The sequence below is a fragment of the Carcharhinus amblyrhynchos genome, chromosome 11, assembly GCF_965287045.1.
Source record: "Carcharhinus amblyrhynchos chromosome 11, sCarAmb.v2.hapA, whole genome shotgun sequence".
In the NCBI taxonomy this organism is placed as follows: Eukaryota; Metazoa; Chordata; class Chondrichthyes; order Carcharhiniformes; family Carcharhinidae; genus Carcharhinus; species Carcharhinus amblyrhynchos.
The window spans coordinates 1,999,348-2,023,071 of NC_137334.1; the positions used below are offsets into that span (position 1 = coordinate 1,999,348).

Below are 23,724 nucleotides of genomic sequence, written 5' to 3' on the forward strand. Positions count from 1 at the left end.
GACAATATCCATTGGTTTTAGATTCCCCAACCAGAGAAAACAATCTCCCTGCATTTAGTCTCTCCAGCCTTTAATAACTCCACTAATGAAACCTAAGATCCCATATGCTACTTTTCCAATTTGCTCTTCCACCTTCAAAGACCTGTGCACACGAAACTCCTCCTGTCCCTGCACTCTCCATACCCTTCTTCCAAAATGTTGATCAACTTCCAGCTACTATTTGTCTCTCCATTCTGGTAGTCTAAGTTCTGCTGTAATTGTTCATTTGATTCAATTAGATCTCTTCTCATCCTTCTAAACTCAAGTGATAACAAGCCCACTCGAATCAATCTCTTGTCATAGGACAGTCTCATCAACCCATCTATCAGCCGGCACTCCCTCTATGGCAAGTATATGCTTTCTTAGGTAGACCAAAACTGCATGTAATACGCCAGGTGTGGTCTCACCACGGACTTGTATAACTGCAATAAAACATCTCTACTTCTGAACTCAAATCCTCTTGCAATGAAGGTCAATATACTATTTGTCCTCCTAATTGCTTACTGCACTTGTCTCTCCACGTTTGTTGACTGTGTACAAGAATACCCAGATCCCCTTGTATATCCAAACTTTCTAATGTATCACCTGTTAAATAATACTGTTTTCACACCAAAGTTTATAACTTCACATTTAGCCACATTGTACTGCCTGTTCTGCGCTGTAATGTTCTATGTTCTATGTTCTATGTGTTTGCTCAGTCACTCAACTTGGCTAAATCTCTTTTAAAGCCAAATACACCACATCCACTGATTCTCCCTTATCCATTGTTTTAGTTACAGCCTCAAAAAACTGCAGATGATTTATTAAGCATGACTTGCCTTTCACAAACCCATGCTGGCTTTGTCAAACACTGTAAACACTTTCCAAATATTTCAAATGGCAGGGGAGGGAGCAAGTGGATTACGCACTTCCCATTCCATCCCTTTTAATTTGCTGGAAACCATAAAATCCAGTCCTGTGACTGTATGCCCCAAAGTGATTATAAAAAGTAATTTCCAGGAGGAAACTAAAATACAAATGGACTATACATAGGATAGAAAGATCAAGTTATGTTAAGCAATCATATTCACTATTCTTGGCTCACCCAGTATTGTAGCTTGCCATCCTCCTCTCTCCAAACCACGTCTTTCTTCTCCAGTTCCAGAAAAGCTCCCAAATGAAAACGTACTTCGAGTTGGTGAGACATCTAAATGATCCTCATGAAGAAGAAATGGCATTCCCATTCGTCGCTGTCTCTTTTTACCCGGGTGATGGAATGGAATTGAGCCTTTGCGTTCACGCTCCTCTTTACGACTCTTAAACTTTAGACCGGTAAGGTCATCAACATTATTATTCAATAATACTTTGATGTAAGTCACACACTCATATTTCACATTAACAATTAGGCTGCAGTAGCTTAATTTTTGAGCTTATGAGGCAGGTTTTCCCACTGACATACTTTAACACATGCATTAACTGATCTATTCACTTTAGCTGAAGTAATTCTGATAAGGAAATCGAGGCAAAAAGCCTTTATGAACAACTATTAAACCAATAAAAAAAATGCAACACTCCAGTAATTTCAATGACTACTGAATGATGTGTATATTATCAATCAGCAGTTTTTCTTCAATAATAATGGTTATGTTCTAAGATGTGTTGCAGATCAGGAACATAAAAAGTGGATACCAATGTTGTGTGTAAATGGAATATTTATTAAATTAGTAATACTGATTTCAATATGCATTGTCTGCCCAATAAATGTTCACAAAATATTTCTTCACCTTTTTGAAGATGTTCATTCCCAGGTCAGTAGAAAGGTCTGGGACAGCCTGTCGTCTTAGGTTAGTCACCGACACCTTAGAAAATGTTTCTGAACTAAGGGATTTATCTTCTTCATTGCACTTCATAGTAAGATCCTTGAAAAAGCAACACAAAATATAAATGAGTCAAAAAATCTTCAGGTAAAGGTTTTTTTCTTAAAACTATTTATTCGTTCAAATGTATGTAGATGGGACTGGTCACAGCCCAAAATGGGTGACCATGAATCAACAGTCCGTTTCACTCATACAATTTTCACACAATATTCGGTAAGTCATGGCAGATGAAGCTATTAGAATGTACAAAACACTGCTACTTATATCTATCAGCTTGTAAGGTATCAACTGTACACGTCACCATCCAGTGAGCTGTTAAGTGCTAGTCAGATTATACAAACCTTTCCTCCAAACCTTACAGCATAATATGGTATCTTCAGCTAATATGGCAAAGGTGGTGCATATGTACAGTAGGGTTTCAGAGGAAGCTAAACTGTTTGTTTGTGTGTGCACTGATTAACATTATCTGAGGAATTCTGGTTCGGCATAAACAGTTCTCAGAAGAAACTTGCAAGACACAGTGAAGATCACTAATCAAATTTTTTTTTTATGTATCCAAGCAGTTATCTGCGTGTTTTCTGTTTATATAGTTCCTTCTACAACAAGTGTAAAAATGGAGATGGATTTCTGGTTGAATATGTTATCCACAATGTACTTGTAAAAAGGAAAATGGAAACTTCCCTGATGTCACAAGCCGTGTTAGCACGTTCCAGGTTTGGTCGAGAAAAATTGCAGATTTACCCAATATCTGCTCAGTGGTATATTACAGCTTGCATCTCCAAGTAGATGAAAGGTTGAAAAATCATCCAGCACTTCCAGGAACCTTCTGGGGAGTTCTCTCCAGTATTTTGGCTAATATTTAAGCCCTCCCCCTCCCCCCACCCCAATCTAACACCAACAATTGGTGACATGATCATTCATTGTTGTTTGCGAAATCTAGCTGTGTGCAAATCACCCGCAATGTTTCCTACATCACAACAGCGAGGATACGTTAAAATACTTCAGTGGCCTCAAGGTGTTTTGGGATGACATTTGATTTTGAACGGTGCTACATAAATGCAAGTTATTTCATTCATTTACTTGTACGCTAGTAACACTGGATATTAGGAGTATCTGCACTGCTAATGTCCAGGGCGACTGTACAATATGGAAAGGAGATTTAAATTTTACTTGGTTGAACGGAGTTGAACTCCATGTAGAATGATGAATTTCAATTTCTCTGTCTTCCGAAATTTTAAACATTTAAAACCTTCACTTCCCAACAGCAGCTTGCTTTGAAAAGTGCCCGAGGCCTGCTTCAGTCATTTTCAGCGTTCCTGAAGGAGATGTGAATCTCATCAATAGCCTTCCTAAGCAACATCATAATTACTCTTACCTCAGATAATTGGCTGGAGTCAGGAATAAGCCATTGGGGCGAACAGCATTTCTGTCTGCTGAACAAGTACCAGGATTTCGCCAAAACATAACAATCTGCATTTAATGTATAGATTTAACCATAAAATAAGGTAAGGGTACAGCTAGGTTGCTCGTACTGCAGAACCACAGAGTTATGAATTGTTTCTTTCAGGTGAGCACAGAACTACAAAGTGGAAAAATACTTCCGTCAGGAAGGATGCAAAAATCAATCATTGTTCACATGATCCTGTGTACAACGTACCTATCATGCTGCAAACCACTCCCCCCCATCCCAAAAAAAGGGGAAGATATCCTGAACACTAATGTCCTCTAAGGAAATCTTGTCCTTACCTGGTCTAGCCTCCATGTAACTCCAGAGCAACTGCCCTCTAAACAAGTGCAACTAGGGATGGGCAATAAACAGTGGCCAGCCAACAATGCACATGTCCCACAAAAGAGTAAAAACATATATTTTGGGGTGCTCAAAAATTAATTTCTTCTAAAATTATCAATGAACCAAATTGGAACTGGTCTAAGGAGGGAAAGAAATCAAAAAGAAATTTGGATGTTAAATGAAACTTATGCCAAATATCACTTCTTGCCATACATAAATACCATGGGCAGGACTTTCTGACTCTGTTGTGGTGTGCTTTCTGATGGCAGAGATAACTTGCCAGAAATCCTTGGTCCCACCAATGTCTATGATGTTTTGCCTATCTTGCCTGTCCTGCCACCTGTGAACCTGACCTCGTGGCTTCCCTTCAATGGAATCTTTCGATGGCTGGAAGGACAGGAACGTGTTGCATAGGAGATATGTTGTAACTGTTGCATGTGCTAAATCATAATATGTGTATACGTGCAATGGTCATTCTTGTATAAAATTAATTCAACATCAATCTTACTGATAGCCATGAACTGACAACTTGAAGTTTCATCTTTTTAACTCAGTGATATTAACTTCTTGCATTGTTATGAAGCAAAGGTTGATCCACCTCCTCTGCAAACTAATACTTAACCACTCAAAGAGGAGTATCTCGCCTCATAATCTGTAGAAGTGGGGGAGAAGTGGTAATAACTGTGCTTCAGCAACTTTTAGTAGTTAAATCAAAATAACTCCCTGACACACTCCAAAATCAACAAGTAACAATTTATTTATCTAACAGTGAACAAGTTAATTAAACTATTAACAAACCAAACAAAACACGATTCTAATGGAACGCTGTTCAGACAAATTCAATTCCCACTTATTAACAAAAAAAAAGTCACAATGTAAATTACAACCAGGTTTGTTGTCTTCTGGAATATTCTGTCTTCTTTGCTATCTAGATGAGGCTTTCTTTTAAGACATAAATGAAACCATGAGAGAGAGAGATCTCTCCCTCTCAGCCTGTGTCCTCTCATTAAAAAAAAAACACCATCTTTTAAAAGACACTTTACAAACACCAACTTTGCAATAACATCATCCTATTTTATACAATTATTCTTTGTAACACATTCACCTTGATGTGAATGCAAGTCATTAGAAAACAAAGACCTGAACTTAATCTTTCCATACCTGTGTTTTATGGGTGTTAACCAGCGAAGGAGCTGCAGCTACCATGGAACTACTACGTGGTCTGGGTAGTTGGGTTATTTCAGGTTCAGAGGGCCTATCAGGCTTCTCCTCCAGAATCTGTCGAAGTCTTTGTAAATAATACATCAGTGCCCAGTGAATACCTTCTTCAGACCAGTGAGGCTGCAGTAGACAGCGCAATACTGCAACATCAAAATAGGTGGCATACCGAGACTTCTGACTTAGTGGCATCGTTATTGAAGTTCTACAACAGATAAACAAAGAGACCAAAGAACAAAGAAAATTACATCACAGGAATAGGCCCTTTAGCCCCTCCAAGCCTGCACCGACCATGCTGCCCGACTGAACGAAAACCCCCTTTCCTTCCGGGGACCATATCCCTCCATCCCCATCCTATTCATGTATTTGTCAAGATGCCCCTTAAAAGCCACTACCGTATCCGCTTCCATAACCTCCCCCGGCAATGAGTTCCAGCCATCCATCAACCTCTGTGTAAAAAAAATCTGCCTAGTAGATCTCCTTTAAACCCTGTACCTTGCACCTTAAAACTGTGGCCCTTATAATTGACTCTTCCACCCTGGGAAAAAGCTTCTGACTATCCACTCTGTCAATGCCTCTCATAATCTTGTAGACTTCTATCAGGTCGCTTCTCAACCTCCGTCGCTCCAGTGAGAACAAACCAAGTTTCTCCAACCTCTCCTCATAGCTAATGCCCTCCATACCAGGCAACATCCTGGTAAATCTTTTCTGTACCCTCACTAAAGCCTTCACATCCTTCTGGTAGCGTGGCGACCAGAATTGAACACTATATTCCAAGTGCAGCCTCACTAAGGTTCTATAAAGCTACAACATGATTTGCCAATTTTTAAACTCAGTGCCCCGGCCGATGAAGGCAAGCATGCCGTATGCCTTCTTGACTACCTTCTCCATCTGCATTGCCACTTTCAGTGGCCTGTTCACCCTTTGGCTATCAATACTCTTAAGGGTTCTGCCATTTACCATATATTTCCTATCTGTATTTGACCTTCCAAAATGCATTACCTCACATTTGTCTGGATTAAACTCCAACTGCCATCTCTCTGCCCAAGTCTCCAACTGATCTATATCCTGCTGTATCCTCCGATGGTCCTCATCACTATCTGCAAATCCACCAACCTTTGCTTCGTCCGCAAACTCACTAATCAAACCAGTTACTTTTTCCTCCAAATCATTTATACATATTACAAACAGCAAAGGTCCCAGCACTGGTCCCTAAGGAACGCCACTTGTCACAGCCCTCCATTCAGAAACACACCCTTCCACTGCTACCCTCTGCCTTCTTTGACCGAGTAAGGAGTCTCACAACACCAGGTTAAAGTCCAACAGGTTTACTTGGTAGTCTACTCTAGAATCAGAGTTTAAAAAAATACCCAGACACATGGGAAGAAAATTTGCTTTTCCTGCTAGTTCCAAGTAAAATGATTTTGGCAGTCTCTAAGCAGTGGTTGCACACTCATAGAATAATTCAGCATAATTTAACAATATCGTTCTGAATGGCAAAAAGGATGCTTTGTGGAAATTTTTGAATAGGATAAAAGTACTGCAGTATGACATGCACTTCAAATATTGGCTTCTATTTACTTTGGTAGCATAAAGTTGAGGGACGTTTACTTCAGATATATTAGATAAATACTTTGTGTATTTAGAAGTTCTGATCACGTGAACAGTGAAAAGAATAAATGCACCATTTAGACCATTTTTTTAAAATTGTAGCCTCTTTTTTGGGCTTCTTGCTTCTCTTCCACTCTTCTATTTAGTTTTGGGAATATCAGGCTTAGCCTAGTCCATAGGTGCCTGCCCATTAGTAGCTCAGTCGGGGCTATATCTATCATTACATGTGGCATTGTTCTGTAACTGAAGAGAGAACATGTCAATTTGATGTCTATCCCCTTGGTCTGTTTGTTCATTCCTCTTTAAAAAATCTGGACAGCTCATTCCATTTGTTTGTTTGATGATGGGTGTAAGGGGCTGTGCAGACTTGTCACGTTCCATTTGTTTCCATAAATGTCTTAAATTGTCTACTGGTAAATGGGGTTCTGTTGTCCATCACTAAAACTTCTGGGACTCCACGGGTACTAAAAGGTTGTCGTAGCTTTTCTATCATGTTTTGTGATGTAGTGGACATCAACTGGTATATTTCCATTCGCTTACAGTGGGTGTCAATTAATAGCAAAAACACGGAGCCCATAAATGCTCCTGTAAAGTCCTCATTGATCCTAACAAATTGCTTTCCTGGCTATTCCCAGGGACGTAGGGAAGCTGCTGGTGGTGCCTTCTGGTTTTCCTGCATGCTTTTACCATTTTTTCTATGTCACTATCTATTCTAGGCCACCAGACATAGCTTCTCATAGCATTGAGTTTAAAAATTGGCAAGTCATGTTGCAGCTTTATAGAACCTTAGTTAGACCACACTTGGAATATAATGTTCAATTCTGGTCGCCACACTACTCACTAGCATCTTTATGCAGCTCTTGAAGGATAGGCCTTTGAGCATCGTATGGGATAACTACCCAGGCTCCCAACAGGATAACGCTGTCTTCTATGCTTAATTCTGTCACATTTGGCTTCAAACGTTGTGTTGGGCATTCCTGCATTTCTTCGTTTAATATCATGTGGTTAGATTTGTCAACATGGAGTCATTTTGAGTCCAAATCTTTCTTTCTTTTGCCGAAATTAGCAAAGTTCTCATAAAATTTAATGTCATCTCTACTTTGTTCATTTTTGGTGATAATGGACAGCTTGTGGACAAAGGTAAGTGACTCAGGCACCTGTGTCGGCAACTTGTGTCCCTGGTCTATGTTCCAGGTTATACTCATAAGTGCCTAATAATAGTGCCCATTGCTGTATTTGGGTTGACGCGATAAAAGGGATAGATTTGTACATGAAAACACAGAGGTTTTGTGGCCTGTTATGATGGTAAAATGTCAACGATACACATATTGATCAAACTTCTTCACTGTGAAGACCATTGCCAAACCCTCCTTTTATACTTGCACGTACCTTTTATCCACATTGGCTAATATCCTTGAGGCATATGCAATTGGGCGCTCCATCCCGGTGCTTCCTCAGTGTGATAATACTGTACCTATTCCATAAGGTGAGGCATTGCATGATATGACCAATTGCCTTTCTGTGTTGAAATGGATCAGCATGTTGTCCGATTGTAATTGGTGTTTTACCCTCACAAAAGTGACCTCTTACAGTTCTTTCCATGCCAATTTCTGATGTTTTTTTCAACAACATATGTAGGGGACGAAAAGGATGATGGACCCACTCAGGGTCTTGCTTTATACAGGGATTAATATTTGAGCTCCACCTGATTGGCTAATTACCAAACCCCAGAGAGCTCATATTCAATGAGCTCAACTGGGAGGTCATTTAGTGATTCCCCATGCAAATCATGGGGGTTATCACAGAAGCTAAAATAAATTTACATTATTTTGGTCATTATAAAAGCTATATTTTCGATTCTTGTACTTCACTCGTCAAAGATAAATGCCCAACCTAGATATCATTGCTACATTGTATCGTTACTCTAAACTGAAAAACAAATCATAGAAGTAATGTTTTGATGCTGCTGTAACTGTATTAGGTATTGCTGACTTTGTCCATTTGGCGGCAAAAATGCATTTTTATATTTTGTTTCCACTATCTTTATATTATTTATATTACAATTCTGCTATCTAAGGTATCTGGTGTTTTAAACCTTAAGTTTACCATTACAAAAGTCGCTTAATTACTGTACAAGTAAATTGCCTGGCTCAAATTTTATTTTTTTTGTAATGGTTGCCAAGATAACAATTGACTCTATTGTTAGGGAGCTACTGCATTTGCAATGAAATTCCAGCTCTCTGCTACCACGGGATTTTGTACACTTAAAGATCAGACTATCTAAACAGAACACAGAAACCATGGCAACTAAAGGATTGCATGACAAGAAAGTCACTTTCAGTTTCTGGTTGTTGCACCTTTTAATTTAATTTATTATTGCATTCATCTAATTATTGCTCAGCTATCATGGTTATATTAAACAATGTCCCTCTTACACATAATATAATTTAAAATTAATATTGGATCCTTATTAGTTTTAATAATAATCATTCTTTGTCTCATTCCAATCAATAGTTAAACCAGTATTGTTCTACAATTCACATTACATTGAAATAAAACCTAATGTGAAGTTGAATAGAAACAGTTAAATTACAACTGATGAGGTTCCCACACAAAGTTAGCAGGAGAAATGTACAGCAAGTAGCGTATCAGCATTAGAGCAAGAGAGAGTCTGAAGGGAAGTTGGCTTGTTGAGCAAGAGGAAGCAAAAGAAGCAGCTGAATAGATAACATGATTCATAATGAGGAAGAAGACCATCCATTAGTTGGAGGTGAAGATGTGGTCGCAGGAGTTTGGAGTCATAACCATATGGAAAAATTCTGCAGTATTGGGGTGTTCAGCAGAGTAAGAATTAATGTGGGACTGGAGAACATTAATGAGATAGGGAGTCACATGTTAGTGGACTGAGTAGAGTCCAGCAGAAGTCAACACGAGGATAATGTTGAGTCAGGTCTGTAATCTGGAAACGTATAAAGCTTTGTGTTACTGCTAAACACTTTATTCCAACACACAATGCTCCAAGCCTTTTAGTGAGACACTGAACAAACTGCCTTACAACATGGTGGTAGCAGAAGAACGAATCTATAATCTTAGAATCTGGAGAAACACCCCAGAATCTTAAAGCATGAAAAAATGAAGGAATTGCAGTCTAAATAAGAAGGTTGTAAGTTACAGGAAGATATAGATGAGTTGGTCAGATGGACAGAGCAGTGGAAGATGGTATTTAACCCTGATGGGTGTGAGGTGATGCTCTTTGGAAGGAATAACACGATAAGGGATTATTTAAGGAATGACGGGACACTTGGAAGCTCAGTGGAAAAGGTGGATCTTGGGGCACTTATTCACAGATCCCTGAAGGTGGCGAAGCAGGTGAATAGGACAGTTAGGAAGGTATATGCTTTTATCATTTATGGCACAGAGTATTCTTTATATCATAGAAACCCTACATGCAGAAGGAGGCCATTTGGTCCATTGTGTCTGCACTGACAATAATCAGGCCCTATCCCCATCACCCCCCCTAGCCTATGCACCCCATGATACTAAGGGGCAGTCAGAGCAACCTATTTCTGAAATCACCACAGCCAGCCTGGGTTCAGAATCGATGCCGTACCACGTGGCAGCCAGACTCATTTAAAAGGAAAAAAAGATGTGGAAGGTTTGAAAACCTTTTCCAAAACTGGCAATTGATTATTATATAACTAAAAAGCCTCTGATACCAAACTGTTGATTTAATAAATCGCTGCTAGATACAAATCCCAAAGGAGTCAGGAACACAACTGAAGTAGGAATCTGCCAAAACCCTGCATCAATGAAAAAAACCTTACTGCTGCACATTTATAAAAGTGGAACAGCATTTAAAGCTGTACGCACCTGCAGGGAAAAATTAATCAACATTACCAGGCCAATTTGGACTGATGAAAAATTAGGTGACTCGGACAGGAAAATCTTTAAGTTACTGGAGTACAATGGGTTTAAGCAAGAAATGAGAGGGAGTCCAAGGTAATACATTTTGGTACTTGTTTGGGGTATGTAATAATCTTGCCAAGGCTAATCTTCTGTCAATAACACCCTTTATCTGCTGCATCCCAAATCAAATAGAATTTACAAAAAGAAAGTGAAACTATTTCAGAGGAGAATGTCTATGTCTAAGGTGAATTGGAAGACTTGAAATACAAGATTTAAGCAGAATATGTACCTCTGAAAATGCACGTTAAACTAAAGTCTTCAATGAATCAAACTGTTCGAAATCAAAGAAACACATTTCTAGGGCATCACAAAGGTACGAGGAAGCTTTGAAAGAAACAGAACGGTTGAATGTTGAGAAGAATGTAATAAGCAAAAATGTGAATCATGGAGACTCAGTACACAGCTCCAGAAAAGCTCAAGGAGGAAATAACAACTCTGAATTCCAATTATTGGCAAATTGAAGGAGGGAGATGCCAGAAACAGCCAGACACAGCAGCAGACAAAAGATGTACTCAAGGAAATTGCTATCTCGAGAGACTCTTTGAAGAATAAAAGTGTGCCCCTGGAAAAACCTGAAGGGTTAAAAAAAAAATTGAATACTACTTTAGGAAAAAAAGATGTAGGAATTATCATGTGATAAAAGAATGCACTAAAGCACAGTGCTGGTTGGCAAGTGGTCACCAAGAAAATATAAATAGAATAGAATAGAAAATCTTCCTTCAAGATCAAATGTAAAAATACATCACCCTTCAACAGCGTGAAGAAATTAGCAGCAACATGGAAGGACACCAAAACAATGCTGAAAAGACCGCTGAATTACAAGAAAACTCAAGGTGAAGCAATTGAGCTCCACAAAGGAAAGGAAACAATGTTGAAGGACCTTCACACGCTATTAGGATTTCTCAGGTCAAGGTTTGATCCTCAGAAAATTACAAAGAGAAGCAAAATAAATTTAATGTCGTTCTGAACAAAATGAAGAACCTCAGCAATGTTCACTAATCCAGGAGAAAGCCAAGGGGTACAAAAAGAGACCATAGAGCTCACATACCAGTTAAATGGAAGAAGTGTCATCGAAAGTAAAATCTATAGAATTTTCCAAGCTGTAAGCAGATAACGTAACCATGAGCAGCACAATTACAGACCTGAAACAAATTACATTTTCGCCGGAGAGAGACCTGGCCAATAGTGAAACCCAAGTGAAGGACAACGACAAATCTTTGCTACAGATGGAGAAAGAAATAAGATAGAAAATATCTCTCCGATGCTGAAGATCAAAGAACTAGAAGAAAGACGTTGGATGCCTCAAACATACTGAGGATCATTGATGGTTGAAAAATGAAACAGCTGAAATCAAAATCAAGAAGCTAGATTGTCAAGAAAAAGTTGAACAGTTGCAAGAGAAAATAGGAATTCTCATAAAGGAACATGAAGAGTCTCAGAGGGGGATTTTGCGCTCCTGTTTTTGGAGGTTGAGATCAGCAGCACGAGTGGGAAACTCCACGGGAGTCGCAAAACACTGGCACGGATTCCCATTCTGATAGGAAATGACTACAGGATTTCTGAAGCTGAACATCGGGATCCACATTCCAATACATTTAAATATAATTAACGGACTTTTACGCCTGATTATCTCCCTCCACCGACCTGTTAAGATTGTCCATTCGTATCGGCATGTCATCTGGCGAGCAGAACATGTCAAAAGTGCACGGGTTAGTGCAATTCACCAAGGGGAAAGGGTCATGCTTGGGCACTGTCCCCTGGCACTGAGTTCCATAGGACAGCACCAGGAGGTTGAGGGACATAGCATGTGGTGATATTCCATGGGGGAAGTCCATGGAGGTTGGTTCCAAAAGGGCTTAAATTCTACTTCTAACTTTTTCAGGTGCCCTGATCTTTTCAGAACTAAGTTGCTAGTGAGGCAACTCAGGACCCTTCCCTTCACATTCATCTTTACTAAATCGCTAACAATACAGTGGAAGAAGTTGCCCTTGGGTCTGGCAGCATCCACACCATTCTTCCTGCCCTCTGCAATATTCTTTGAAGAAAAATTGCCCCCTCAGAAACAGTTAGCAGAAATAAAATTACAGAATGTAAACTTGAGGGATAGCACAGAGGAATTAGGCCTCGTAAGGAAATGTTTCTAAGCAGTGAGAGGGTAGCATGTAAAGACAGATAGTACTGTAAATAAGTTTGAATATAGACTTGGGGAAGATATACTGTAAGGGTGCTCAGTCTAGCAAGAGTTAATGTGGCACTGGAGAACAGTGCCATCCATATGATGATGTAGACAATCATATGATGATAGACCTGTCGTCCAATAGTAGAGTAGCAGGAGCCAGCATGAAGTAGGGGAGATGCATATAGTTGTGTGCTTTCAATAAATACTTAGGGGGTAACTCTCCCATTCCAACCCACTAATTATTTGGTGGGTCGAGTTGGGAGACGGGTGCATGTGCCGATTTGCAGGACTCGCACGTGCTTTCCAGTTGCATGCACATCTCCCACCACCAGAGAGCAGTCGAGATCGAGACTACGCTGGAAACTGGCAGGAAGATCAGGAAGTGACTTTAATCTATTTGTAATGTAATTTAAATATCATAATCGGGCCCTGGACTGAATTCTCTGGGTCCGATAGCATCTCCGAACCTGCCAGGAGTATTTCATTCTGGCAGGGTTTAGAATAGCTGTCCACTTTGGGGAACCAACGGGAAACCCCGTTGGAATGAAGTGGGGCAATCTGGGACCCCCAGGGGGGTCAGGCAGCGGGGGTTGGTGCCCCCTGGGCATTGACCCTCTAACAGTGCCAGCCTGTGTCCCTTGGCACTGCCCAACGGGCAAAGTGCTCATGCCCAGGAGGCACATTGGCATTCCTCACCGGGAATGAGGCAGTGCCATGGGGGCAGGGCCTAGGAAGTGATCCAGAGGGGTGGTGGGTACCACTGCCACTCTGCATGGGGATCAGTCGGAGCTGGGGGGAGGTCAGCAATCAGGGGCAGGCGGTCTGCTGCGGGGTGGGGAGAATCGTCACTGCTGTGGGGAGTGGCTGAAAATTTTGGTGCTCTAGAACAGGAGGGGCATTGAGGCTGGCCCGGAAATGCTTGTGCAGGTTGTGATCGGGGCATGGGGGGGGGGGGAGTTGTGGGGCGGCAGTGCGAGGGTCCTGGGCTGGCCAGCAAATGGGAGGCAGTCAGTTCAGGGTGGGCTACTCTAAACCCTGCTGGAATGAAGCACTCCGGGCAGGGTGGGAGATGCTATAGGGCCCAGTAAGTTCCATGCTGGGCCTGATAATCACATTAAAAACAAATTTAAAATACATTTTAAAAAAGAGTCAAATAACTTACCTCTCTTCCCATCGGTTTCCAGCACGGTCTCGACTGCAACTGTTCTCCGGCTCCGGGAAACGCGCACACGTTCCCCGAGCGTGCGCAAATCCCGCAAAATGGCCAACACACCATTCTCCTGACCGAATCCACCAGAAAATTTGCGGGTCACGGTCGGAGAATTAGGCTCAACAGTCATGAATTACACTACTTTTCCCACCAGTTCAGCACTTAGAATTTTTCTGGGAGAATCACCCCCTTAATATTCAACAAGCCTCCAGGCTGCTTAATGAGACACCAGGCTGATCCTGAATTATAGGGTAGAAATATTGGAATCTTTGTTGTGCTTGAGATGGTCCAGCTCAATCTCATGACTAATGGCCAAGCTAACTGTATACCAATATGCTCAAGTCTCCAGCCCCCTCGATAGACTCTTCATCAGTAAGTATTTACTACATGCCATGGTCGGGCATTTTGCCCCTCCTGTACTTTACTCAAAAAGGCAAATGCATCATCGTCCCATTGATCCAGCATCCTCATGTCCTGATTACTCCCAGTCTTGACTTCAAACCCACTTCAGCCTGGTTGGGAAGATTACATTCTGAGCTAATGAAGGACATGGGTTAGCAAAACAAAAAATAAGTGCAGTAATAGCTGTTTCAACTCTGAGTAACAAACTTTTACTATTTATTCTGTCAGGTAAACCATGAAATATCGACTAATTTTCACAAGACAATGCAATTATTTATTAAATTGAAAAGTGGCAATACCTGGAGTTGGTGCTTCCTTTATCCTGGGAGGCACCTGTTGCATCAAATGAATTTCGTTGATGGCAGCTCTGCATTCTGATCTCTGGAGATACCGAGTCCAGCTGAACAGTTTCACAAACCACCTGAAAACCCTTTGAATCATTCAAGTAAATCAATTAACTTTTGTATAATTATGCTGGCACGTTCGTACCCAATTCAAAGATTATCTGGCATTTTTATTTTCAAGATATATCACAATAACCGTAAGGGTGTCTTTATGGTTCAGTAGATAATGCCGCTGTCTCTAAGCTAGAAGCCCTGAGTTCACGTCTCACACTGGGGATTGCCAGGCATGGAAGAAAAGTTCATGATGTGGTTTAACCAAGTTAATCATCAGCCAACTAATGCTTCCAACATTTCCTGACCACTCCCCAGAGGGGTAAACGTGTGAAGATGTGAAATAAACAAGAATTAATAATTTGCATTTATAACACCCAGCCAATTTGCTGGGAAAAGTGGAACGTAAGTTATTTATTTTTTATGCAAACTATTGAAAGACATCACAGGGACCAGAGCTCCAATAAATTGTTCATAATAGGCAATTTGCAGTTTTAAAGCTGAACTGAGTTCTGGTATTGAGAACGTACAGAGTTGCAGGAATGTTTTTGCCATTCCCTTCCACAAATAAATGTTTGTGGATCTACTTCCTGTAATGAATGCATTCTGTCAGTGATTCCATAAAACCACGTAAACCCGACAGTGCAGAAGGAGGCCATTTGGCCCATCAGGTCTGCACTAACTCTCTGAAAAGGCATCTTACCCAGGCTCACCAAGCCCCCCCCCACCCCCTCACCCCAACCCCCACCCACCCCCATCCCCATAAATTTGTGCATTTTTGAATCGTGGGAGGAAACCACCTGAAGAAAATCCACACAGGCCAGAGAAGAACCTGCAACCTTTCCATCAACAGTCACTTGAGGCTGGAATTGAAACTGTAAAGCAGCAGGACTGGCCACTGCAGTTCGATCTTCCTCTCGGAATCCTGTGCAGTGTAACCCCAAGAACATGGTGCACTCTCAGCTTAACCTTGGTGCTGGAAAAGCATTTAGAAATGAAAATCTGGGACATAATTAATAGTCACTTAGACAAAAGTGGATGAAGAAAGGAAATTCAGCACAAACCTATTAAGGGAAAATCATGCGTATGTTGAGTTTTTTTGACGAAGTGATAGAGGGTGTTGATGAAGGTAAGGCACATGGACTTCCACAAGGCATTTGGTGATGTGCCACCCAACAGGCTTGCCCTCATAGTTTTGATCTGATATATTATTTTATTTATCTTACTTCTGTTGTGGGCAAGGTTTTAGAAAAAATTATTAGGGATAGGATTTATAGTTATTTGGAGAGTAATGAATTGATTGGAGATAGTCAGCATGGTTTTGTAGCGGGTAGGTCGTGCCTTACTAACCTTATTGAGTTTTTTGAGAAAGTGACCAAAGAGGTGGATGGGGGTAAGGCAGTTGGCATGGTATATATGGATTTTAGTAAGGCGTTTGATAAGGTTCACCATGGTAGGCTTCTGCAGAAAATGCAGATGTATGGGATTGAGGGTATTCTAGGAAATTGGATCAGGAATTGGCTAGCAGATAGGAGACAGAGGGTGGTGGTTGATGGCAAATATTCGTCATGGAGTTCGGTTACGAGTGGTGTGCCTCAGGGATCTGTTTTGGGGCCACTGCTGTTTGTAATTTTTATTAATGATCTGGATGAAGGTATAGTTGGGTGGATTAGTAAATTTGCTGACGACACCAAAGTCGGTGGTGTGGTAGATTGTGAGGAAGGGTGTCACAGTTTGCAGGGAGACTTAGACAGGTTGCAGAGCTGGGCCGAGAGGTGGCGGACGGAGTTTAATGCGGAGAAGTGTGAGGTAATTCACTTTGGTAGGAATAACAGATGTGTCGAGTATAGGGCTAACGGGAGGACTTTGAATAGTGTGGATGAACAGAGGGATCTAGGTGTATGTGTACATAGATCCCTGAAAGTTGGGAATCAAGTAGATAAGGTTGTTAAGAAGGCATACGGTGTCTTGGCGTTTATTGGTAGGGGGATTGAATTTAGGAGTCGCAGCGTCATGTTGCAACTGTACACAACTCTGGTGCGGCCGCACTTGGAGTACTGTGTGCAGTTCTGGTCCCCACATTACAGGAAGGATGTGGAGGCTTTGGAGAGGGTGCAGAGGAGGTTTACCAGGATGTTGCCTGGTATGGAGGGGAGGTCCTATGAGGAGAGACTGAGGGATTTGGGGTTGTTTTCGCTAGAAAGAAGGCGGCTAAGAGGGGATCTTATTGAAACATATAAGATGATTAGAGGTTTAGATAGGGTGGACAGTGATAGCCTTTTTCCTCGGATGGAGAAAGCCAGCACGAGGGGGCATGGCTTTAAATTAAGGGGGGGTAGTTATAGGACGGATGTCAGGGGTAGGTTCTTTACCCAGAGGGTGGTGAGGGATTGGAATGCCCTGCCTGCTGCAGTTGTAAATGCGCCTAGCTTGGGGGCGTTTAAGAGATCCATGGATAGGTTTATGGACGAAAAGGGATAGGTTTAGGTTAGTGGGTCATTGTTTTTTAACTGGTCGGTGCAACATTGTGGGCCGAAGGGCCTGTTCTGCGCTGTAATGTTCTATGTTCTATTATTGTCAGGTATATTGTCATAAACGAAAAGTATTGTTTCTTGAATGCTATACAAAGAATGTTGCTCATAGAGAAGGAAACAAGAGAGTGTAGAATGTAGTGTTACAGTCATAGCTAGGGTGTAGAGAAAGATCAACTTAATGCAAGATAGGTCCATTCAAAACTCTGACGGCAGCAGGGAAGAAGCTGTTCTTGAGTTGGTTGGTACAAGACCGCAGGCTTTTGTGTCTTTTTCCCGATGGAAGGAGGTGGAAGAGAGAATGTCCGGGGTGTGTAGGGTCCTTAATTATGCTGGCTGCTTTGCCGAGGCAGTGGGAAGTGTAGACAGAATCAATGGATGGGAGGCTGGTTTGCGTGATGGATTGGGCTACATTTATGATCTTCTGTAGTTCCTTGCGGTCTTGGGCAGAGCAGGAGCCCATACCAAGCTGTGATACAACCAGAAAGAATGTTTTCTATGATGCATCTGTAAAAATTGGTGAGCTGGTAGTCATGATGTAGAGATGCCGGCATTGGTGAGAGTCAAAGCTCGCATGCCAAATTTCCTTAGTCTCCTGAGAAAGTAGAACCAAGGGCCGCCTTACTTGAACGCCTCAGACCTGGATTTCAGCAAGCAGCGGATATCTCTGTTCATCCATGGTTTCCGATTGGGGAACACACAGATTTGTTTCTTTGGCATATGGTCTTCTACACACTTACTAATGAAGTCAGTTACTGTAATTGTGAACTTTTTCAGGCTGGTTGCAGAGTTTTTAAATACTGAGCAGTCCACTGACTCCGAGCAGTCCCTTAGGAGATTATCTAATTCCTCAGACCAACATTGCATGACTCTCTTCGATGGATTCTCCCATTTCAGGTTGTGTTTGTAAGCCGGCAGCAGGAGCACAATCTTGTGGTCTGATTTGCCAAAGTGTGGGCAGCGATAGAGTGGTAGGCATGTTTGATATTTGTGTAGCAGTGTAACTAGAAGTAGTTAGAACATATGGAATAGAAGTGACAGTCATAACATAGATACACAGTGTGAGTGGCAAAAAAACAGATGAATGAATGATTATTTTTTGGACTGGAGGGAAAAGAGTGGTACTGCTAAACAAGGAGGATTGATGAGGATAGTGCAGTGAATGTGGTCTAACGCATTTGATCACTTGGCAGACTGGTCAAAAAGGTAAAAGCCCATGGGCGGGTTAGATTCAAAATTGGCTCAAATTGACAGGAAACAAAGTATAATGGTCAACAGATATTTTAGAAAATGGACGGTAGTTTTCAGTGGCATTCTACAGGGCTCAGTGTTGGGATCCTTGCTGTTTGTTATATATATTAATGATCTGGATTTAAATATGGAAGACATTATTGTGAAATTTGCAATTTACACAAAATAAAAATTGGCCATGTAATTGAAAGTGAAGAGGAAAGCTGTGGATTTAAGAATAATATCAATGGTTTGGTTGAGTGGTGGCAAAGTGGCAGATGGCATTCAATCTGGAGAAGGGTGAAGATTTGCATTTTGGGAGGGCAAACAAAGCATGGGGGAATACTCAATGAATGGGAGGATATTAAGAGGATTTGATGAAGTGAATGCATATCCACAGATCCTTGAAGGTGGCAGGACAGATAGATAAGGTGGTAAAGAAGGCATATGGAATGTTTTCCTTTATTACACAAACCATGGAGTACAATAGCAGGGATGTAATGCTGGAACTGTATGAAACCCTAGTAAGACCACAACTGGAGTTTCGTGTACAGTTCTGGTCACCACATTACAGGAAGGACATAAATGTTCCAGAGAGAGAAGATTTACAAGAATATTGCCAGAGCTTGAAAATGGCCAGAGCTATGAGAAAATATTGTGTAGGCGAGGGCAGTTTTCCTTTCAACAGAGAAGGCTGAGGGGTGACTTGATTAAAATGCACCAAATAATGAGGAGCCTAGATAGTTTAGACAGAGACTTGTTTGCACCAGCAAAGAGGACACAGGTCTAAGATGATTTAAGATTAGAGGGGATATTAGGCAAAGCTCTTTCATCCAGAAGGTTATAGGTGTCTGCCCGGGTTGATGGTTGAAGCAGAAACCCTCCAATCAAGTAACAGAGTCCTTGAATCCGCACCTGAAGTTCTGTAACTTGCAAGACTATGGATTGGGTACTGGAAGGTGGTATTAAAACAGGCAGCTAATGTTTTCAGCCAGTGAAGTCACAATGCGCTAAATAGCCACTTTCTGTGCTATAACCTTTTAATGATTTCTACGGAGGCAGATTCAGTCAAAGCCTTCAAAATAGAATTGGATAATTGTACTGAGCGATGAGGGGAGAAAGGTGGATGAGTCTGACTGGGTGAGTTCCTCTTGCAAAGAACTGACATGCACAAGACGGGGCTTCCATCTGTGCTTTGAACATTTTATGACTTCCTCTATTCGAACTGAAACATCATCTATGAAGCCTTTATAACCTTTTGAAATGTCTAAACAACCTTTGTACAGTATTGTCACTGTTGACACCAGACAAATGGAAATACTAATGGGGCTGAATTTTGTAGAAATTTTCCCTCCAACACTGTGACAGATTTTCCATTAAACATGCATCAAAGTGACAGCAGTGAAGTGGAAAGTCCTGAAGAAATTTACTTCTAATATTTATTTTGAGTTATTTATATTGTGATTGTGCTTTAAGCCTACTTAATCTACAGTCATTGGCACCGCTGCCTCACAGTGCCTTGAACTTGGGTTCTGTTCCCTGCTTGGGACACCATACGTGCAGAGACTGCATGTTCACCTCGTGTCTGCATGGGGTTTCCTCAGGTGCTCCGGTTTCCTGCCACATTCCGAAAAACATGCTGGTTCAGTGTACCTGAACAAGTGCCAGCGTGTGAATTTTCAGTAACTTAATTGCAGTGTTAATGTAAGCTGACTTATGACACCAATAAATAAATCTAAACTTAAAACTTATTTCCCTGTATACATTATCCATGTTCAAAAAGCCTAGTCAAAGAAATGCACCTTGAAAAATTGAGAATGGTAAACCTTTCCAAAGTGGATGCATCAACGCCAAAGGGGCTGCACAACAAAATATTGGGCTGAATGTTGTAATTTTGTCCTAAATGATATAAAGACAGCAGTAAACAAAAAATAGCTAAATAACTGAACACTCACTGTTGTTCCAGCTTTATCAGAATCACAAGGTGTTCCTCTGTTGTTTAAGGGTGAAGTTCTCTTAGCTAGAAAGAAAAAGTCATGATTTACCAGCAAACAAGAATTCAGATTGCCTGATGGTTGAACGGTGATAATTGAACAGTGATAATTGAATAGTGGAACAGTTTGAACCTATTTGAACCACACAAGCTGTGCAGCTCATAGCGGAAACCGAGCAGCAATTCTATTCAGCTGGAACTCTGGCAATTTTAGCCATTTGTGTATGGAGACCAGCATTGTAGGAACAGTCACCTCATACAGTTAGGTCCTTTATTTAAATAGTCATTTAAATAGAAGAGTTTCCTGCACCCCATTTTCAAATATACAGACAGTTATTTAACATAAAAGGCCAATGATGCTAAGTAACCAGCTGCAACAATAGCCAACAGAAAGTCTACTGGTGAACATATCTGTAATATTTCAGTCACTTTCAACATTTTTGTGATGTGATCTAGTGTTCTATTTCTGCTATAATGTAAGTTCACACTTGTGCCAATTGTTCACCAATTTTGAACTGAGGTTTGGCTGCAACACCATGTACTATGACATAACCATTGCTCATCATAAAGTCAATCTAGTACGGATCCCTCTTTATCCTCCACAACGTTTAGTTCTGGGAACAACTGACACGCTTTGGCAATGGCATCACCAACTGTTTCATTTTTGGAAAATTGCATCTGAGTGAAGCAGGTGGGGAGTGGAGTGAATCAGAGATCAAAGTGACGCAGATCCAGATCACTGGGAAGCAAACCGCAATCACTGTGAAGGGGGTCAGGATCACCGTGAAGGGGGTCAGGATCACTGTGAAGCAAGTTAGTAGCCACGAGAGGAGCCAGTCACCATCACTGTGGAACAGGTCACGATCACTGGAGCTGGCCAACATCATTGTGAAGCAGAGTGAAACTGGCCAGCATCACTGAACCAGCAGATAGTGAAGAAAGACAGATTCTGAACTGCTTCACATTGAACCTGACCTGCACTACAGTGATCCTGAGCCGAAACCCAGGATTGAACCAGGAACCTTTAGATCTTCAGTCTACTGCTCTCCCAACTGAGCTATTTCGTTTTATGGCTTTTTTCATATCACTAATTAAATGATGAAGCATTTTTCTATTTGAAAACACTAATGTGAGTGTCTCACTGAGTCTTTATGAGGCTCATCCACGTTTCTGAAACATTTAGCATTGCCACAGAAGGGGGGCTGGGGGGCATCTCAGATCCAAGGTATACATGCTTCCACCTTTTTTCTTCCCACATCATCTCAAGTGCCTTGTTGTCATCTTTGTCCTGCACTGTGACAGCAACCATCGCAACTTTCACATCAATATCAGGTTTTCAGAAGGAGCTGTCTGCAGCGATGAGCCTTGGCTCCTGGTATGATGTCCAACCAAACTTAGTGACATACTGGTGTAGTTGTGCCAATATCTTGTTATGGCATTTAATCCTTGCATTCTTAATAACAGACAGTAACCAAAAATCTGAGCAAGCGTTTTGTTTGGATCCTCGCATCTCTGACAAGTTTTGACAGTCCCTTGTACGGTGGACAATGTGGGATATAGGTATAGACTGTTTATGAGGCAACATGATTTTATTTGTACCTGATTTGGTCCAGGGCCAAATTTGAGATCTTATCACCTTTATAAAATGAAATGCCATCACCTTGACTTTTCAGTTTCCTCCACTTTTTGAATTTCCACTCTCTCCAAGCTGCGTATTTGCATCCACCAGCTTTTGTCTGGTTGGCGTTTGGCCACCTAGGATGTGGAGTCCATTCCACCTATTTTGCAACTGTATGTACTTGTTAGGAAATCCTCGATTTCTTTCAGGATTTTGAACTCTGGTGATCCTCTGATTGTTTCTGTGTTACATTCACCCCGGAACTGAAAGGATGCCCACATTACAACATCGTTGGACATTATGATGATTGTGTGCTATTGCTATGGATTTTTTTTTGATTAAGGGGTCTGTTTTAAAGTTCAATTATTTTCTAGAGGTAATTGGTATGTTTGGAGGGAATGCCACTCAGATGCTGGGAAAGTAGATAATTACTCATTTTATCCATGTAATATTCCTTTAACAGAGAGCAATTGGCCTTTGGTTTACAGAATGAAAAGGTCCCTTGAGGTTTTTGATTAAGGAATGGAAGATGGGTTTAGATTGACAGAGTCATGTGATAATGTGGTTAATGGGAGGAGCTACATACGTAGCAGAAAAAAAACAGCTTTTGAGTTCTGGCTGGTGATTGTTTAAAGATAGAGGTCTGCAAGCTGCTCCCTCCACAAAATCTCTCTGAAAACTTCAAGACTAATAACCGCATGACTTGTATGAGGGACACCTTTTGTTGGTGACTTATATAAGAGTCACTGATTGACCTCCCTGTAGTACTCATTGACTACAAGCTCCCTGAGGATTGGTCACCTGGTGCGGAGGGTGGGGGGCAGGGAAGGAAGAGGACCTCCTCGTGAACCTCCTCCTGGGTCTGGCAAGGCATGATGAGGAACTTCTGTCACCTAACTAGATTGGAGAAGCTGGGGCTGCCTTCCTTGCAGGAAAGGTTGAGAGGAGATTCAATAGAGATATTCAAAATTATGAGGGATCTGGACAGAGTAGATAGAGAGAAACTGTTCTCAATAGTGGAAGGATCAAGAATTAAGGCTCACATTTAAGGTAATTGGCAAAAGAATCAATTGCACCACAAGGAAAAACATTTAGAAAGATATTAAAGTCATCAAGGTAGCAGATACCACATTACCATGACAAAACAAATAAAATAAAACTTTAATTCATCCTGTAGTTGTAGACAACCATAAAAAACGAAAACAATAGGACAAAATATAATAATTTCAGAATACAAATAATTCCAGTGAAGATCTCCTTAATTTCAGAATACAAAGGTTTATTGCACTTTGCATTTTGTATTAAGTGCGTAGATCATGTGTCGTCAGATTGAGTTAATTAAATTCTCATTCGTTTATCGATTATTTACGTGTTATAGGTTCAGTTGAGGCTTTCAAAAGAGAATTGGATCATCATCTGAAAAGGAAAAATGTGCAGGTCTCCGGATATAAGGCAGCAAACTAGGTGGTATTAGGTGTGCTGTTCTCGCAGAGGACAAGCACAGGTATTACAGATTAAATGGTTTCCCTCTTTGCCCTAACCATTCTATGATTCTAGAATCGAAAGCCCATCTATCCGGCCGTTTGTCTCTGCCTGTGATAGTAAGGTGAAGTTGGTGAACTAGAACTTGAAGCTCCCTCCTTTCAGGCCTCTCAGGAAGCATCAGTGCTACTTTTTCAGCAAGCAG

At 41.2% G+C, this 23,724-nt stretch overlaps 1 protein-coding gene across 6 annotated transcripts in view; it reads right to left on the reverse strand.

Moving 5' to 3' along the window:
* Positions 1–23,724, reverse strand: part of unc80 (unc-80 homolog (C. elegans)) — a 262,012-nt gene that overhangs the window by 211,081 nt on the left and 27,207 nt on the right. For all 6 annotated transcript variants that reach the window (XM_080198381.1, XM_080198378.1, XM_080198379.1 and 3 more), the window contains exons 6-10: positions 20,382–20,446; positions 14,570–14,700; positions 4,846–5,107; positions 1,803–1,937; positions 1,124–1,340 (exon numbers count right to left, since the gene is read on the reverse strand). In XM_080198381.1, the coding sequence (XP_080054507.1) occupies positions 1,124–1,340; positions 1,803–1,937; positions 4,846–5,107; positions 14,570–14,700; positions 20,382–20,446 (810 nt within the window). The remainder of the gene's footprint in view (positions 1–1,123; positions 1,341–1,802; positions 1,938–4,845; positions 5,108–14,569; positions 14,701–20,381; positions 20,447–23,724) is intronic.